At 44.0% G+C, this 19819-nt stretch overlaps 1 protein-coding gene across 22 annotated transcripts in view; it reads right to left on the reverse strand.

Moving 5' to 3' along the window:
• Positions 1-8204, reverse strand: part of Cask (calcium/calmodulin dependent serine protein kinase) — a 337725-nt gene extending 329521 nt beyond the window's left edge. For 17 of the 22 annotated variants that reach the window (XM_075958472.1, XM_075958463.1, XM_075958469.1 and 14 more), the window contains exon 1: positions 7932-8126. In XM_075958472.1, coding sequence (XP_075814587.1) covers positions 7932-7990 — 59 coding nt within the window. In that variant the 5' untranslated portion in view covers positions 7991-8126. Of the gene's footprint in view, positions 1-7931 lie in introns of all 22 variants that reach the window. The other 5 variants (XM_075958471.1, XM_075958466.1, XM_075958473.1 and 2 more) reach the window with 3 other exon arrangements.
• Between the last annotated feature and the right edge of the window lie 11615 nt (positions 8205-19819).

The following is a 19819-nucleotide window of genomic DNA, read 5'->3' on the forward strand; positions in this document are numbered from 1 at the left end:
AATCAGGAAATTCGGGATCAACCTACCCCTGGACCCAGCAATACCACTCTTGGGAATATACCCAAGAGAGGCCCTATCATACAACAAAAGTATATGCTCAACTATGTTCATAGCAGCATTGTTTGTAATAGCCAGAACCTGGAAACAACCTAGATGCCCTTCAATGGAAGAATGGATGAATAAAGTATGGAATATATACATATTAGAGTACTACTCAGCAGTAAAAATCAAGAACTTCTTGAATTTTGCATACAAATGAATGGAAATAGAAAACACTATCCTGAGTGAGGCAAGCCAGACCCAAAAAGAGGAACATGGGATGTACTCACTCATATTTGATTTCTAGCCATAAATAAAGGACATTGAGCCTATAATTCGCCATCCTAGAGAAGCTAAATAAGAAGGTGAACCCAAAGAAAAACATATAAGCATCCTCCTGAATATTAACCTTCATCAGGCGATGAAAGGAGACAGAGACAGAGACCCACATTGGAGCACCGGACAGAAATCTCAAGGTCCAAATCAGGAGCAGAAGGTGAGAGAGCACAAGCAAGGAACTCAGGACCTCGAGGGGTGCACCCACACACTGAGACAATGGGGATGTTCTATCGGGAACTCACCAAGGCCAGCTGGCCTGGGTCTGAAAAAGCATGGGATAAAACCGGACTTGCTGAACATAGCGGACAATGAGGACTACTGAGAACTCAAGAACAATGGCAATGGGTTTTTTTTTTTTTTTTGGTTTTTCGAGACAGGGTTTCTCTGTAGCTTTGGAGCCTGTCCTGGAACTCCCTTGGTAGACCAGGCTGGCCTCGAACTCACAGAGATCCGCCAGTCTCTGCCTCCCAAGTGCTGGGATTACAGACGTGCGCCACCACCGCCCAGCTGGCAATGGGTTTTTGATACTACTGCACGTACTGGCTTTGGGGGAGCCTAGGCAGTTTGGATGCTCACCTTACTAGACCTGGATGGAGGTGGTGGTCCTTGGACTTCCCACAGGTCAGGGAACCCTGATTGCTCTTCCGGCTGATGAGGGAGGGGGACTTGATCGGGGGAGGGGGAGGGAAATGGGAGGCGGTGGCGGGGAGGAAGCAGAAATCTTTAATAAATAAATAAATTAAAAATAAATAAATAAATCTTAAAAAAAGAAATGTAGAGTAATTAGTCTGGAAGAAAAGCACTTGAAGTTAAGTAAAAGGGATGTAAAACACTTCAAAACCAATTATATTTTAAGAAAGATGGTCAAGATTCCTTACTTCCTCTGCTAAGTAAAGATGGAGGAAGGTCATTGGTTAAAATAAAAGAAACTGCTTGGCTCTCATTGGTTAGGAGATAGGTGGGAGGAGTAAACAGAACAGAACGCTGGGAGGAAGAGGAAGTGAGGTCAGACTCCACAGCTCTCCTCTCCGGAGGAGATGCCTCAGAGAGACGCCATGCCCCAGCTCCGACCCAGGATGGACTTAGGCTAGAATCTTCCCAGTAAGACCGGTGCTACAGTTTATTAGAAATGGGTTGATCAGGATATCAGAATTAGCCAGTAAGGGCTAGAGCTAATTGGCCAAGCAGTGATTAAAAGAATACAGTGTCTGTGTAATTATTTCGGGGCATAAGCGAGCCGAGCAGGCGGCTGGGGTGTTGGGGATGCAGCCCTGCCGCTCCTTATTACTACAAAGTAATACATAGATTTATCAGTTAGTTTGGTAAATGATATTATTTCATCATAGAGCAGTGGTTCTCAAACTTCCTAATGCTGTAACCCTTTAATACAGTTCCTCATGTTATGGTGACCCCTAACCATAAATTATTTTCATTGATACTTCATAATTATAATTTTGCTACTGTATGAATCATAATGCAAGTATCTGAATGCAGGATAGCTAATATGCAACCCCTATGAAAGGTCATTCAACCCCCCAAAGGGGTCATGACCATGGGTTGAGAAGCACTGTCACAGAGCAAGAGAAAAAAGAAGCAAGAAAGGAGTAGTATATGTCACCAAAGAGATGAGAAACGTAACTGGAAAGAAAGAGATCATCTTTTATAGTAGTAAATTTTAAAAATGAAAATTAGCCTTATTTGAAAGAAGTCCAATGCGTCTTAATCACAACCAGAATCACCAGTAGAATGTGGTCAAAAGGAACAATCTTTAGAAGCAGAGAGAATCCCATGTGATCTTGGCCAGATCACTCCACACCACCTCGTGCTCAATCTTCTCTGTAGAAGGGTTAAAATTAAATGAGATGATACATATAAAAAGCCTACTATTAGAAAGGTGAGTCAATGTCCTTTGCCAAGTAGCCATTAGGTTATAAAACATTTTTTTTTTTTTAAAACTTACTGTGTCAAGGTTCCTTTAAACACAGTTAAAGCATGAAACATTTACAAAAAGACACCCATTCAAGCACCATCTCAAAGCAATGTTGGTATACCTATTTTATAGTTTATTGATCATAGCTATAAATAGAGATGCGGAAACTTTCAATATAAAGGAAATATCTAAGAACACAATTTAAGGGAATTTAGAAATACAGCCCATTGAATAAAGCTTATATATACAAGAGGAAAATGGAAGGTGAACTGCACATGTCAAACTGTACACCAAGTATCGTCACCATCATGGAAGTTAAGGGAGTCCACATGAAACAAATAACAACTCCAAAAGCAATTGGTAAAAACCTACTAAAGAGATATGTACACAGACAAGTAACTAAAGAGCTCACTTCTTCCCAGAAGGCCCCAGAACCCACTGCTCAGGAACAGACCTTGTTCCAAAATTCTGTAAGCTGTCTTCTGCAGGAGGGCGGCTGAATCCCAAGTGTGGGAATTATCTAGATTCTTAGAAATGTAGCTGGTGATTGACTGTGGGTTTCATTTGCCTTACTACAAGGGTATTGCTGTGATCATGTTCTTTTTTCATGTAACACTGCTTGCTTTGGAAAGTTTTTAAAATCATTCAGACTTACACGTGACCTTTTCCTAACATTTAAAACTAGTTTATGTACAGTGTCCACTTAAATTTTCAGGAAGATTCTTCTGCATGATGTAAAATTCCCTCTGAGGTACTAGAATTCCAAAACACTGAGAAAAATCAATAAATGAGAATCCAGAGTGATTAGGACAAATCAGTAAAGGTGATTTTTCCCTGTATGTATGTGTATGTGTGTGTGTGTGTGTGTGTGTGTGTATATATATATATATATATATATATATATATATATATATACCACTATTTACATAAGACTGCATTTAACTCAATTCTCTGGCAAATTACATTATTGTAGTCACAGGTACAGAACTTAAAGTATGTATGTAACTTAACCATTCTCTTTTAACCAAATGTGTGTGCAAACAATCCATACGAACCTAATGAATTTCTTATTAAATTAAGCCATTGTAGTAGAAAACTATCATCTATGGTTATTGAAGCAATCCTTGTTCTGTGTTGTTCTAAACATCAGACAATCACCATGTTAGTGTTAGATGAGTGTCATAAATCAATGTGAATCTTAAAAGGCCCATGAAACCAAAGCCAAACACAGGCTGAAACTAAATTCTTCCACAACAGCCTCAGAGACATGAATGCATAGAACATAAAAATCCATGTTTTGGCCTGATAGCTGAAATGCATTACAAAACATATTTACTCTTCTTTGTAAAAGTTTTAATTCTCTGAAAAGTTAGTCCCAGAAAACTACATTTGTCAGCTAATTTTTAAAACAGTGACTCTTCACACAAGATTTACGTAGTTTAAAAAATACCTAAGATGTCCCCGAGATTGCGCCTTGCACGGCTCTGTCACAGGACCTGGCAATGACCGTTTTCACAGCTCCCCTGATAGTACACTTTAATCTAATTCAGCCTTTTGGGGCAATTTCTCCAAGGCTGATAAATACACTTTTTGTCTTTTAATGAGATTTTATTAAAACTACTCGATTTATTCCACAGCTAATGAGTGACTATTACATTGCAGGCAGTGTGTTTAGCAATGGAGAAAGATGCATGTTATATATTTCCCTGCCTTCAAGAAGCTACCTATTAGCTAGGTAGAGAGACCATAAATAAGTAACTGTAATTAAATATGATAAGTGCTCTTGGGGTGAAAGCAAATACAGCATGCCTGGCAAACTGGCATGTCATCCTCGAGCAAGGGTCATGCTGCATCATTCCAATTTTAGTCTATGTCTTAGCAGAGCAGGAGAGTCACAAGTTACAGGTTACCCAAATCCTAAAATTCAGGACAAATATTCATCCTACACAAGCTAAAAATTGTACACTGTGTGATCCTCTTTCAAAGATACTACTTGTGACAGAAAGATGGTGTGTTTTTTATGTTTTAATTTAAATGAACTGTTTTAAAACTTCTTTCACATACTAATACTGATTTTACATTTACCTATAAAACTATAAATCTACAAAAGGGACAGTTAGTAGTTATGACATAAATTAGTCATTAACTTGTATTTGCATAATACCTTTTCTTTCCAGTAATTGCTACATTTGTTAGGACAAGAGGTTTGGGGTCTAGATGGGTGTGGTGGTACTGGACAATTAATCCCAGCATGTAGGACGCAGAGGCAGGTAGATACCTATGAGTTTGAGACCAGCCTGATCTACAAATCAAGTTCCAAGCCAGCCTGGGCTAGACACTGTAAGACCCTGTCTCAAAAACAAACCAAACAAAAAAAGGAAGTTTGGGACTATAACTGAATTTACTTCAATAACTTCAAAGATGCTATATGAAAAATGTTATGGAAATAAGAGGCACTGAAGAGTTTCTGCAATTTTCAAAAAGGAGGGGTTTTTAATTTTTTAAAAAGAAATGGCACCTTGATGATAAGATTCTTTCAAAGATAGCTTTAGCAAGAGTAAAGGTTGCAACAACTACAAAGAAAATTTATTTCAAATAGCATCTCCTTTCAAACCTCCTTAACCAAGAAAAAGACACCTAAGGGGGTCTAAATTACATCGGAATTAATGCCAGGAGTGGCAACCCACACCTTTAATCCCAGCACTCCGAAGATCTCTCTGTGAGTTTAAGATCAGTTCGAACTACGTAACAAGCTCCAAGCCAGCCAGAGCTATCTCAATAAACAAACAAACAAACAAATAAATAAACTGGAAACTTCCTTCACAGCACCAATAATGCCTAGCTCATAAAGGATGGATGAGTGGGTGGATGGGTAAGCAGAGGAGTGAGTGGGTGGCCAATATGTCTTGAAAACCAAATCTATTTTAAATAGCCTCAGTGAAATTTAAAAACTATTAAGACATTGTGGTGTAAACACAATTTGTGGTACTAATTTGCTATGAAAGAGAATCAAAATTCAGTGGAGTCTGGGTAGAAATTAAAAGAATTTTCAGGATGAATGATGATCTGCAAGGCCTTTCTGTTTAAGCTCATAATTGAACAAATTCTTAGTTTAAATGTATGCTGTCAAGGCCCCGGCCAAAAAAAAAATCTGAAATGAATTTCAAATTCAGGATCAATATATAGTGACACAAATTTACTGGAGAAACCTTCAACCTTTGCCAGGGTGAGGACCACCATCATTACATTCTTTACCACTGAGGCTGCCTAGGATTCATTATTTCAAGAAATGACATTTTATAAATGACACCAACCAAGTCAGATTTTGTAGAATAGGAATAAAATTTCACAGTTCACAGACATGCAGGCAGCCACTGACTACCTAGCATCTCAAAACAGAATTCTGCCAGGGCGTCTTCTAAAATATTGTGATCAATTTCACTTCAGCTAACATGAAGGTGACCACTTTTCAAAATCCAAAGGGATCACACTGTCATCCTTTCAGACCTGAAGGAATGAAAACCAGTCACCAAAATTGATTTAATGACGGCTATTTTCCAAGATCATAATATATGTAAGCATCTTAATTCCACATTTTCCAGTGATCAACTGCAGACTCACAACAGCCATAACTAAGATACAATCAATATCACTCACTCACACATGGTCATCTGGGTGTTTTTGAGAAACATCTCATTTAGCTTCTTTGTGTGCTCTAACACTGAAGAAATGAAGGCGATTTCTGATATTTTTTCTCTAGAGATGCGGTAGTTGATGTGGCTATTAAGCACTTGAAATGTGGCTAATCCAACCGAGGCAATAAATTTTTGCATTCTGCTTAATTGATTAAAATTTAGAAATAGTTAATTCAGTTACTGGAAAACTTTTATGTATGTTTGGAACAATTTAAGTATGTGAATCTACTTTTGTACATGCAAATTTTATGAGACCTAAATACAGATCAAGTACTTCTGGTGAAAAATTTAGCTTAGCGTCAAAATTGAGATGTGCTGTTAGTATAAAACACACATTGGATTTCAAAGACTTAGTATGAAAAGATGCACAGTATTGCAAAAAAAATTCATGCTGAAATCACTAATTTAGAGGTAATGTATTAAATAAGCATTGCTAAAATTAATTGCACCTTTTTGTTTGAAATCTTTCTAATGCGGTTACTTGAAAATTATAAATGACACGTGGCTCTCATTAAATAGCTTTGGGCAGCGCTGCTGCTCTCGGGCACATCCACGGCTCTAGCAGACAGACACATTTGGACTTCTTCCTCCTGACAGACAGGCTGGTCACTGAACAATGGGGCAAGGAGGAATGCGTCCTCGAAGCATATGGATCTAAGGAAAGAGGGTAGCAAGCTCCATCCACAATTTCACCGTGTGAGTAGCAATGTAATACCTCAATATAGAGGAAAAAATGAGTTATCAGCACTCAAAAAATTGAAACTGAGTATACTGCAGACAACTTAAAAGAGGTAGAGCCAACTGCTCTGTCTTGGTTTCATTTCCTAACTGTGGACCTTAAAATAGACAATAAAGCACCGCTTCCAAAAAGAGGTAAAATATTCCGATACTAGCTATCTAACGAGCACTATTAAATAAGCAAAAATTGCTCTTAAATCTTATCTCAACTTCCAAAGCCACAGAATACACGCTGAGCTGGGAAATCAACTTCAGATTGCCAGCATTTCCCTCACAAGCAAATTAGCAGGATTGTGCACTTGGAATACTGTTTGACAAGAATGAAAAGGAAACAATTCAAAACAGATTTCAGGACTGGACAATTAGATGAGGAACTGCAGATTTAATTCTCAATCAGTACTGTGATTAATCTGATTCCCTGCTTTTCCCTGGTGTAATTATACAACCCAGATGAAAGGATGAGCATTTGGACTGTCAGTTCTATATTCTAGACCAGCCCGGTGACTCAAAGCAGACGGCTCTACCACGCTAACCACCATCCCAACAACAGTGGAAGGGAGCCTCGAGCACTGATTGTACAGTCATTGCATAACGAGGCATTAAAAATTTGGGTGCCCCTAACTCTTTCTACGTTCGTCTAAGGCAGGTGAAGAAATTGCTGAAACTGGACGCACCCGTCTTCAATGACCCTCTTAAATCCGGGCACGGGGTGAACACAAAGGCATCTGTCTAATATCCTGGCACAATAGACACACACCCCACAATTAAAAACCCTGGACGCACTGACTCGCTCTCTCCACACAAGCACACGAAATGCAGGCTGCTCTTTTTGTAAAAGGTCTAAGGTACAGGAAAGGTAACAATAACCCCAACTGTTCCCAGTAAGCAACTATAAAATCGGTCCTGCCACGTCCCTGTGTAACCGTCAGATAAAATGCAGGGAGCCCGCCCCACGCCTTATGGGGTGGCGGACCCGGGCTCGCTGGTCTCTACGGGTCGCTGAGAGCCCTCAGACCCTCTCTTGGCAGGAGATCCAGGTACACGTCTATAAATACTACAGGGTGAAGAGGACAAGGAAGGCAAAGGAGAGGGAGAGAGGGCAGGGGGCAGGCCCGGAGCGGGTGCGGGAGGCCCCGGGCATCGCTGAAATGCATTTTTCCACACTCCCGCTCCCTCGCGTGGAGACTCACTTGCCGATCACCTCGCACAGCTCGTACACATCCTCGAACAGCACGTCGTCGTCGGCCATGGTCCGGAGGGGACAGTGGCCGCAGCGTGGAGGGTTCTGAAACCTGGGTTGGGGGCGCCCAAGAGCTCAGTGCCCGGGCTCCGGGATCGCGTCCTCTCCACAGGACTCTCAAGCCCTGAGTGCCGAGGAAGCTCAACTGGGGCCGCGAGGCCCGGAGACTGCAGCGCCTCTCCTCTGCCGGCTGCCGTCCCGGCGCGGGCGGCGGGGCCGGGGCGTGGGAGCGAGGGCGGCCCGGGCCCGGCGCCGCCCGCCCGCCCGCTGCTCTTGGCGCTGTCGCTAGCGCTGCCGAGCGTGCGGACCCTCGGGGATCCGCGAGGCACCGCTGCACTCTCCGCTCGTCAGCCCGCGCGGGCCGCGAGACCGCGACCGCTCCCTCTGCCCGAGACCGGCTCCGGCGCGGCGCGGGGCAGCTCGGGCTACAGGGGGGGCCGCGACAGCACCACGGAGGGAGGATCGTCGCGAAGGGAGGTGGTGGCGGCTGCTCGGCGCTGGGGACCAGGAGGCGGCGGCAGAGACGTTCCCTCCTCCTTCTCCTCCTCCCGCCGCCGCCGCCGCCCGCCCGAGTGTGGGAGGGGGCTTCACGGGATGAGTGTTCAGTGCGGGCGGGAGCCGCGACCGCTGCCTTCAACTCCACCCCTTAGCTTCAGCTGCCGCCCGGCTCCCAAGCCTGGAGCTCCCGCCTCGCGCACGCTAACCCTCCTCCCTTTCAGCCCGCCGGCTGCTAGACCCGAAGGCCCCGCCCACTCCAGCCCTTTGGGAGGCGGGGACCGCGGAAGAAGGCGGGGGACTTGGGAGGGGGGGCGGGGGAGAGGCGAGCGCTCCCAGTGGCGCCTGCGCGCAAAGCTCGCAACGTCACGGAGAACCGGCGGGCGCGGGGAATCTAGAGGGCGCTGGGGGTCGGCTGGCGGAGCTTCGCGGGTTGCAGCTGCTGAGGTGGGGCTGGTGGAGGTCGTCGCTTCTATTCCCAAGCTGCGACCAAGTGGAGAAAAGGGGCTGGGGACAAAAGGTTCACAGCAGTTTGCACGTTTTTTTTTTGGGAGGGACGGCGTGCTCAGTACTCTGGCAGCTTTCCCCTTCTTTCGTAACCTCAGGAAGCCGGTCCCAGTTTTTGGCTGGGAAAAACGCAGGGAAAGGGTTCTAATGAATGGAAAAGCCAGAGAGGAGGTGGAGATTGTCACTCAAGACCGCACTTGGCGGCGGACGCTTTTAGTGCCGCTCTGTCGTTCCTTAATGAAAATGAGGACTGGGGGGGAGGGGGAGAATTGTCCAGGGAAAGGATCAAACAAAAACTACTGCAGAGAAAGGTGTGCAACAACGAACAGTGAACTAGAGAAACAGCTTCTCCTGCCGCCTGCCCCAAACTCCCCAAATATCTATGCAGTATCTGTTCCTGCTAGACAAAATACAGAGACGGGTCAGGAAGATAGTGACATAAGGAGACTTTAAAACCATTGTATATTGCTCGCCAGCCCCAGCATCTACTTTGTTTAGTGTACTTCCTACAGATGTTGGAGCTCTCAGCATAAAAATGCAACTAGAACGAACGGAGGCACAGGGTCAGGTACGGAGTAAGACTGTGGGTGTTGCCACTGTGCCGGGTTGTATGGCATATGAAGATTTCTGTTCAACTGAGCATGTGCAGAATGAGCCAACGCCGTGAGACAGGTATATGCCTTAGTTGAAGACCAATAAAAAGGAAGTCTTTGTTCCTCCACACAGCAGAAGTGTCCAATTAGTTTATAAGTCGGCTTTCCAGAAATCATCTGTTAAAATTCTCAGCGCGGTATTTTTAAAATAGTACTTACCAAAGTGCAGGGAACAGGGTGAAGACTGGGCTTATTTTCCTTCCAGAAACGATCTGCACAAACCCTTGATTGCCCCCTCAAGAGACTGGGAGATTTGCGTGTTAAATATTTGGGCGCTAAACCCCTTTCTTTTTCTTTTCTGTCTTTCTTTTTAAAAAGCAAATCATGGGAAAATATAATTAGATGAGGTTTTTCTCCTATCCCCGAGATGTTGTGTTTTCTCTAAAGAATGAGTTTCAGAGTCCAAGAAACTGTCTTCTGTGGAGGTCCGACAGTTACAAGTCACTTACCCCAACCTATCATGCTACCTGCCACCTAATGAGAAAGGCACCCTTCATTCTGCTCTGAAGCACACAGAAATCCTCACAAGTCAACTTGCCGCCTTAGCTTCCTTTCTCCAGCACAAATAAGAGCTATGCTAAGGCTTGCCCGCTTTACTTTGGAGTTTATCTTTCACGGAGAATTCCTCTCAGAAGTAGAAATGGACAACTACAAAGCAGAAAAGGAAGTGCGGGTAGAAAAATAAAAAGGACTGCGCGCATAGGCAGGCTCTCTGCTCGAAGACAGCTGGTTTAGATCTGAAAAGAGTTTCCGGCTAAGGGGTCCAACTCCGACTCCCTTATCTCCAGGAGTGGAGGGTTTATAGGTCGGTTGCTCGACCAAGAACTACCCCATGCCTCCACTATTCAATAGCAGTTCTAGGTTTGATGTGCAATTATACTCAATCTTTGTTGGAGAAGTAGAGGTAGATTCATTAAGTTAATCAACGCAGCACTCCACACACACAGTGGGTGGCCTAATCTTATCTACACTTGACACTTCCTGGTCAGTCCTTGCTTGAATGGTTCCACATCTCCCAATCAGCACAAAGTTCAAAAGTTTTCCTCCAACTAGAATGTCTACTTCCGAGCTCCTAGGGAGGATTTAGTCACCCACAGGGTCCAGTAGTCCACAGCTCCAAGAGTTTGTAGCACGGCTGACAGCAAGCAAAAGCTCCTCTCTGCTTCCAGGATGAAAATAACCAAACCTTCCAAATGAACTTTTTTTTCCCAAGTTTTCTTCCAAAAATCCAATACTTTCCCCCAAATGTAAGTGGTGAGGTGTTAATAATTTAATTCTCTTTTAGCTAATTAAAGGGAATGTTCAAGTAACTAGTTGCATAAGTTAAAACTACATTTGATTTTGCTAATAACTGAATCTTCAAATAACAGTCATTTAAACAAATGAGGGTGGTGACGTTCTGGTTAATATGGCATCTGGAGCTGTGTGGTTGCTGACATTGGATCCACTACTCCACAGTTCCATCAGTGACCTAGTTTGTTCTTCCCACTCTGCCATCCATGATAGTTCGCCTCTTTTCCTTTAGCCGTTTTTGTCATCTCAAGATGAATGCCACTGTTTCAAACATTAGCAATGTGGAGCAGGAAGGCAGGAAGGGCAGGGGAGGTCTTTTTACTCCCTGTCTCGTCTCTATTAAAGAAATAAAATACATGTTCTCATCTCATTTGTCCATACCAGAGTCACCTAGCAGGCAACCTCACTTGCAAAGGATGCTAAGGTCATAGTTGTTTTTGCCTTCTCTTTGGAGATGGATGGGGAAAAAAGCAGGTAGGGAACAGACTCCAGTTATCGATCAGCAATCTGTCTAGCATGGGAAAATAACCATTTATTATCATCATAATGTGGATATACCACCAATATATAACTGATAGGCCTGAATTTTTGGAACTCTCTGAAAGCCCCATGGATGTTATAGATGCTACATAAATTTGATTCTTAGACATCATTACAAATCTCAAATGATTTTGAGTGTTTGTTTGAATTTCTCAGAATTGGGATACACATTTGCAGGTTGCCCAGCTCCCATGTAATTTTAAGATTATACAGATATAGAAGGGGGAAACACACCCCAAGGAAATATTAGGATGAGGGCCACATAAAGGGCAGTGCAGCGTAAGCCTAATTTTTACAATTTAGAAATCAGTCTCATTCTGCAGTATGATTGTTTAATCGTATAAATTATCACTGAATTAGTGAATAAAACTAAGATGGACACTGTTCTCAACTGGAATAAATTTATTGCCTCGTGGCATAAGCAGAGTTTCTAAGCTCAAATGGAAGACACTACCCATAGTTCTAGTAAAAAACATATAGATTACACTTATTCTTCAATACTTTGTGGTTCTCTGTTGGTTAGGCATTGAGAATGTTTAAACAAGCTACCAGGGCTTGTAACAAATAAGACAGCTGTACCCTAAAAAAGGATCAGACAAATAATTACAATGAGAAGTAATGGTCATTAGAGTTTAGGAAGTTTGAGGGAGCAAATCTGAAGAAGGCCTATGGTACTGGAGAGATAACTTTATGGATGAAATGTTTGCTGTGCAGGCATGAGGACCTAGATTCAGATCCCAGAAGCCAATCTAGTTGAAGCAGTGAGATTTGAACTTAGCTAAAGACCCTATCTCAAGAGATAAGTTAGACGGTTAGAGGAAGACACCGGATTTCAGCCTCTGACCTACCCATGTGCAAGATGATAGAACACACCTGCACACACACTCACACATACCACATCCATCCATCGATCCATTCATCCCACAATTATCTATCAATATTATATATATATATATCAATATTATATATATATATATGTTATTAATGTGAACATATATGTTGGTTGAAGAAGACTAAACTGAAGAAATGTTTACACCAAGACTGAAAAAATATAGAAATTAGCCACTTGAAGGATTGGGGCCTGTTGGGAATCAGCAGAGAGAATAACATTTATGGATTCATGGAGGCAAGCAAGAATATACTCTCTGAAAAAAAGACAATGTTCTTTTGGAATTCTGGATCATACAGTGTAGGAAGAAAGTGGCCATAATATGTTAAGAAATAAACAGGGGCCAGATAGTAGAAGATATTAAATGCCAAGTTTAAAAGTGTACCTACTAAAATGCTTGATTTCAGTGATACTGACTCTTCTATGTCAGCTTTGGTCCCCTGGCCCTGTGTATGAATGGAGTGCTACATTTCAATGATTTTGTATTAATGTATTTGTGTCTGTTGCTGTGTGTGCATGTGTGTGTGTGTGCTGGGAACTTATCTCAAGGCCTCTGGAAGAACAACAAATGCTCTTAACTGTTGAGCCATCTCTCCAACCCGGAATTATGCTTTTAAGTAGTTCTTTCTTTTGTACTTGATGCACACTCTCTTCTCCCACCAATACTTTTTAAAATGTAGAAACTCCTCTAATACATTATTTCAATCCTCTCTGATCCCATTTAGTATTTCTGAGTGCCCCAATCCAGCTTCGGGGTAGTTTTGCACACAAAGACTATTCTTGTGACTTACAGGATTTCCCACAAGCTGCTGGAACTGTTTTGCAATGAGGAAGCTTAGATCTCCTGCATCTGACTGTTAGCTATTAGCCAATCACTGATTGCGCAAGAATGTGGAGGTCCAATTCCCTCGGCTGGGAAAGAGGGAGCATTCCATTACATAGCTTCCCTGTAGAACTGAACTCCAGGTATATACGCTTTGCAGGCCGTTACCTAAAATCAGACCCCGGCTTGGCTCCTTTCCCTTCGGTTCCCCACTTCTCTCTTTTCCTGTTTTGTCTTGGAGTATTATTACCTTAATGACTCACTTGTTTATGGTTCTGTTATCAAGATTAACTTTTGGGGAACCCTATCTAAACCAGTGGTGTTTCTTAAAGTAGCTATTTCACCAAAATCATCTGGGAGTTTCTAAAACGTTTTTGTTTTGTTTCTTAATGTAGGTTCCCAAGCCTTACCCCAAACCTAACAAATCTGACTCCATTGGAGATGTCTCTGGAATGTATATTAGAATCTTTTTAAAAGAGATTTTAAAAGTTTTAATTTTATGTGTGAATGTCTCTCTCTCTCTCTCTCTCTCTCTCTCTCTCTCTCTCTCTCTCTCTCTGTGTGTGTGTGTGTGTGTGTGTGTGTGTGTGTGTGTGTGTGTATCCATAAAGCCAGCACCCAAGGGACTAGAGGCTCCAGAGCCCCTTGGATCTGGAGTTACAGGCAGCTGTGTGCTACCCAATGTTGGTGCTGGGAACTGAACTTGAATTAGAGTCCCCTGCAAGAGAAGTACATACTCATAATGGAAGAGCCATCCTCCAGCCCCAGCAATCTATATTTTTATATGCTCCCACCATGTGAATCCTATACACCTAAAATTGAATAATACCTGCTCTAACACTTGCCTGGAGAACGATCTTGAGGAAAAAAAAGGTTGACATCACTACTACAGAATCCATAGGACTCCACTACTATGGGAAATCCATTGAAAATGTACCAGAGTGCTCTAGGGAGCAGGAAAGGGCCTGAATAGAAATGTGTTTGCTACCCAGTTTCTTCAAGTTCCAGTCCTGTAAACTTCCCTCTAAAGATCCATTTTGCCTTTCTTCCTTTAATAGCCCTGAACAAGTCACTGGCAGCTTTTTTTAACAATAAAAACAATATTGCCTTTGGAAACAGCACAACATCAGCATATACTGAATATTATCATTTAAGAATTAGCCAAAATACATCAGTTCTTTTAGCCACTTATGATCACAAGTTCATCGGACTTCCAGAACCTCCAGTGTACTGCATGCTGGTGAGACTGCAGTAGACAGAAAGTAGCACACAATCCAAATCATCCTTAAAAATCCTGAGAATCCATTGACTCACAGAACTGAAAAATTGGGGCTTAAATTAACATCCAGTGAGATTTGACTCAGGACTCAAGAAAAGTCATTGATGAGCCTCTTTCCCCAATTTTTATTATGCTATAAATTTTTATTATTTATTTTACTATGTGATAGTGGCTTTATCTTTGTTTGTTTGACTGGTTGGTTGGTTGGTTGATTTTTTTTTTTTTGAGCCAGGCTCTGGTAGCCTTGGCTGGCCTAGAACTCACTATGTAGACCAAACTGGCCTGGAACTAACAGAGATTTGCCTGCCTCTGCCTCTGTATTGGCTTTATCTTTCGATGCCATAAGACAGTTACTGGGTCTCTAGGTGCTTGCCTTGAACTATCAAAATGTTTTTCAGAGTTTCTGACTTCAACTTATACACAAGAGAAAAAGGGTCTTGTCTATGAGATCCTATCCCTGCTCAAAGATTCCTTCTTTCTCATTGGCCTGACAGTGAGGCTCCTAACTATGCTGGGACCAATCACTGTAGGCAGGAGACAAGAGTCTTGAACTCATTTCATCAATCAGGGCCCACCCTTATACAAAGGAAAATCATGAAAAAACCAGAAGCCCCCCAGTTCTAGTCACCAAAAGCTAGCATTGGCTGTGTCTTTGCGCAATGTTGGCCCCAAAACCCCAGTTCTAGTCACCAATGCTGGCCTTGGCTGTGCCTTAGCGATCTGCCTTGTTCTCCAGTTCACCTAGTTACTGCATCCTGTCAACTTTTCTTTCAAAATTTCATCTAAATTCCCCCCTTCTCCATTTTTCCAGTCTCTGCTCCAAATCTACTGTCCTATCAGCTTACACTTACCTGTTCCCCAGTCTTCTCATTGGACTACTACCCCCAACTACTTGTCTGTACCCCGACCTGCGTGTCAGTTATTTCAAGGTCCCGAAGAGGTGCTATCTGAAAAAAACCTGGGCGGGAGGGGGAAGGGAGACCAAGCAAAGTTCTGTTGTCAAGGTCTCACTTTATTAGTGAAATGGTTGTGGCTTACACAGCCCTTGAATGAGGAACTTGGCTTGGGATGGGGGCAGGGGCATGGCAAGGGCAAGAAGGGACCTTGCCGGGGCAGCAATGGTCACAAGTTGACACACCTAGAGTTCTCAGTGCAAAGGGAATCGTTCCTTTTGTGATTCCAACCACAAACAATTCTCTAGATAGTTGGAATGTGGGGCAGGTTCCGCTAACAAATAGTTCTCAAGATAGTTGGGTGTGGGGCTCCCCACAAACATCCTTAGGACGATAGTCCCTGCTATAATCTTTGGGAAAATGGCTCCTGCCCTGCTATAATCTTTGGGAAAATAGCTCCTGACACTTGTCCTGTCCCTGTTCACTGGACAGGGTCTGGGATATCCAGTTTGTGTTCAAGAAAGAGAAATCTCAACATTAAGAATTGTTTCTGGTGTGTGGTGAACATTCTGAAGGTGTTTTGCCAAATGTTGAATGAGTGAATAGCTTTACAGTTCTCATTAATTGCTGAGAGTCTCTTTTATTGACTTTTGCTTATAGTCTTGTTTCTTCATGCCTTCCACCTCGAAAATGTATGGAGCATACTAGGTCTTCCATGTGCATTTGTTAAATAAGTGAAGGACTGCAGACAGTCCCTGATTTATAATGGTTCACCTTATGATTATCTAACTTTGCTTTTGTCAAAAAGCGACATGCATTCAGTAGAAACCATACATTGGGTTTTGAACTTGGATAGTTATCCAGGATAGCTGTATGAGGGCTTATATTCTCTAGTGATCATAGCAGCAGCAGCAGCAGCAATGGCAGCTCCCAGTCAGCCTCATGATCATAAAGGAAATCAGCAATGCTCCCCAGTGTGTTGCGTGACTAAGATGGGATGAGTGGGACATAGTATATTAAATGCATTTATATCTAGGGTATTTTAAGATTATGATGGGTTTATAGGCACATCATCTCATCATAAGAAGAAAATCGTGTGTGTGTGTGTGTGTGTGTGTGAGAGAGAGAGAGAGAGAGAGAGAGAGAGAGAGAGAGAGAGAGAGAAAGAGAGAGAATTGTAGGTAAGTTGTCTACCACTTAACAACACTCTCAGCTCAGTTCTTCACTTCTGTCTTTGAGACAGTGTTAAGTCTCACTATATATAGCCCAGGCTACCTCCAGAGAGCTGAGATTACAGGGATGTGACACTATGAAGGACTATTTCGTGTGTTTCTTCAACCAAGTTATAGACTCATTTTATACTTAGAACTAGAGTTTGAAACCTAATGAAATAAAATGATTGAATTCTTAAACATGGAAATATGTGTCACGGAAAGATCAAGATTTCTGTGGAGGAGATGGTCAGCACCAACCTAACTGAAAGGCTGTCAAGAGGAACAGTGGCAGACATAAAGGCCATTGAATTTATTTCTACTAATTGAAAAAGTTTTATTAGTCACCTTTTGTCTGGGGAAGCAAATTAAAATCTCATACGGCATTGGAGTTTTTCCTCCTGCTTAACTGTAAGAGCTTTCAAAGGTAAACATGGGGAATTAAATCCCCTCCTTAATTTCTTTTGTCTGGATTTCCTAGTTCATTCTTTCCAGGCTGGCATTAAAATGTCACACACGGAAAAACATGAGATGAGCTACAATATGTTCAATGCATGACTTATATTGAGCCTGGGCCTGGCTACATTACAAAGAGTCATGTTAAGTCACCCAGGCTTCTCTAGAAAGGAGTATAATTTACTATGCTAAGTGCACTGTAGAAAAGGTCAAGTGATTAATAAGTCACCGATATGAAATACAAGCCTATCAACAGTGGGAAGTTTAATCATTTACCCTCTGTGGGCTCGGGGGAAGCAGATTCTTGCTGGGGGTCTTTTGTGGCATTGGGGGTCTTTTGTGGCACTGGGGTCTTTTGTGGCACTGGGGGTCTTTTGTGGTACTGTGGTCTTTTGTGGCACTGGGGGTCTTTTGTGGTACTGTGGTCTTTTGTGGCATTGGGGGTCTTTTGTGGCACTGGGGGGTCTTTTGTGGCATTGGGGGTCTTTTGTGGCACTGGGGGCCTTTTGTGGCACTGGGGGTCTTTTGTGGCACTGGGGGTCTTTTGTGGCACTGGGGGTCTTTTGTGGTACTGTGGTCTTTTGTGGCACTGGGGGTCTTTTGTGGCACTGGGGGTCTTTTGTGGCACTGGGGGTCTTTTGTGGCACTGGGGGGTCTTTTGTGGCACTGGGGGGTCTTTTGTGGCATTGGGGGTCTTTTGTGGCACTGGGGGTCTTTTGTGGCACTGGGGTCTTTTGTGGCACTGGGGGTCTTTTTGTGGTACTGTGGTCTTTTGTGGCACTGGGGGGTCTTTTGTGGCATTGGGGGTCTTTTGTGGCACTGGGGGTCTTTTGTGGTACTGGGGTCTTTTGTGGCACTGGGGGTCTTTTGTGGCACTGGGGGTCTTTTGTGGTACTGTGGTCTTTTGTGGCACTGGGGGTCTTTTGTGGCACTGGGGGTCTTTTGTGGCACTGGGGGTCTTTTGTGGCACTGGGGGGTCTTTTGTGGCACTGGGGGGTCTTTTGTGGCATTGGGGGTCTTTTGTGGCACTGGGGGTCTTTTGTGGCACTGGGGGTCTTTTGTGGTACTGTGGTCTTTTGTGGCACTGGGGGTCTTTTGTGGCACTGGGGGTCTTTTGTGGTACTGGGGTCTTTTGTGGCACTGGGGGTCTTTTGTGGCACTGGGGTCTTTTGTGGTACTGTGGTCTTTTGTGGTACTGTGGTCTTTTGTGGCACTGGGGGTCTTTTGTGGCACTGGGGGTCTTTTTGTGGTACTGTGGTCTTTTGTGGCACTGGGGGTCTTTTGTGGCACTGGGGGTCTTTTGTGGCACTGGGGTCTTTTGTGGTACTGTGGTCTTTTGTGGCACTGGGGGTCTTTTGTGGCACTGGGGGTCTTTTGTGGCACTGGGGTCTTTTGTGGTACTGTGGTTTTTGTGGCACTGGGGGTCTTTCGTGGCACTGGGGGTCTTTTGTGGCACTGGGGGTCTTTTGTGGCACTGGGGGGTCTTTTGTGGCACTGGGGGGTCTTTTGTGGCATTGGGGGTCTTTTGTGGCACTGGGGGTCTTTTGTGGCACTGGGGGTCTTTTGTGGTACTGTGGTCTTTTGTGGCACTGGGGGTCTTTTGTGGCACTGGGGGTCTTTTGTGGTACTGGGGTCTTTTGTGGCACTGGGGGTCTTTTGTGGCACTGGGGTCTTTTGTGGTACTGTGGTCTTTTGTGGTACTGTGGTCTTTTGTGGCACTGGGGGTCTTTTGTGGCACTGGGGGTCTTTTTGTGGTACTGTGGTCTTTTGTGGCACTGGGGGTCTTTTGTGGCACTGGGGTCTTTTGTGGTACTGTGGTCTTTTGTGGCACTGGGGGTCTTTTGTGGCACTGGGGGTCTTTTGTGGCACTGGGGTCTTTTGTGGCACTGGGGTCTTTTGTGGCACTGGGGTCTTTTGTGGCACTGGGGTCTTTTGTGGTACTGTGGTCTTTTGTGGCACTGGGGGTCTTTTGTGGCACTGGGGGTCTTTTGTGGCACTGGGGGTCTTTTGTGGCACTGGGGGGTCTTTTGTGGCACTGGGGGGTCTTTTGTGGCATTGGGGGTCTTTTGTGGCACTGGGGGTCTTTTGTGGCACTGGGGGTCTTTTGTGGCACTGGGGTCTTTTGTGGCACTGGGGGTCTTTTTGTGGTACTGTGGTCTTTTGTGGCACTGGGGGGTCTTTTGTGGCATTGGGGGTCTTTTGTGGCACTGGGGGTCTTTTGTGGTACTGGGGTCTTTTGTGGCACTGGGGGTCTTTTGTGGCACTGGGGGTCTTTTGTGGTACTGTGGTCTTTTGTGGCACTGGGGGTCTTTTGTGGCACTGGGGGTCTTTTGTGGCACTGGGGGTCTTTTGTGGCACTGGGGGGTCTTTTGTGGCACTGGGGGGTCTTTTGTGGCATTGGGGGTCTTTTGTGGCACTGGGGGTCTTTTGTGGCACTGGGGGTCTTTTGTGGTACTGTGGTCTTTTGTGGCACTGGGGGTCTTTTGTGGCACTGGGGGTCTTTTGTGGTACTGGGGTCTTTTGTGGCACTGGGGGTCTTTTGTGGCACTGGGGTCTTTTGTGGTACTGTGGTCTTTTGTGGTACTGTGGTCTTTTGTGGCACTGGGGGTCTTTTGTGGCACTGGGGGTCTTTTTGTGGTACTGTGGTCTTTTGTGGCACTGGGGGTCTTTTGTGGCACTGGGGGTCTTTTGTGGCACTGGGGTCTTTTGTGGTACTGTGGTCTTTTGTGGCACTGGGGGTCTTTTGTGGCACTGGGGGTCTTTTGTGGCACTGGGGTCTTTTGTGGTACTGTGGTTTTT

This window comes from Microtus pennsylvanicus, chromosome X, assembly GCF_037038515.1.
Source record: "Microtus pennsylvanicus isolate mMicPen1 chromosome X, mMicPen1.hap1, whole genome shotgun sequence".
NCBI lineage: Eukaryota > Metazoa > Chordata > Mammalia > Rodentia > Cricetidae > Microtus > Microtus pennsylvanicus.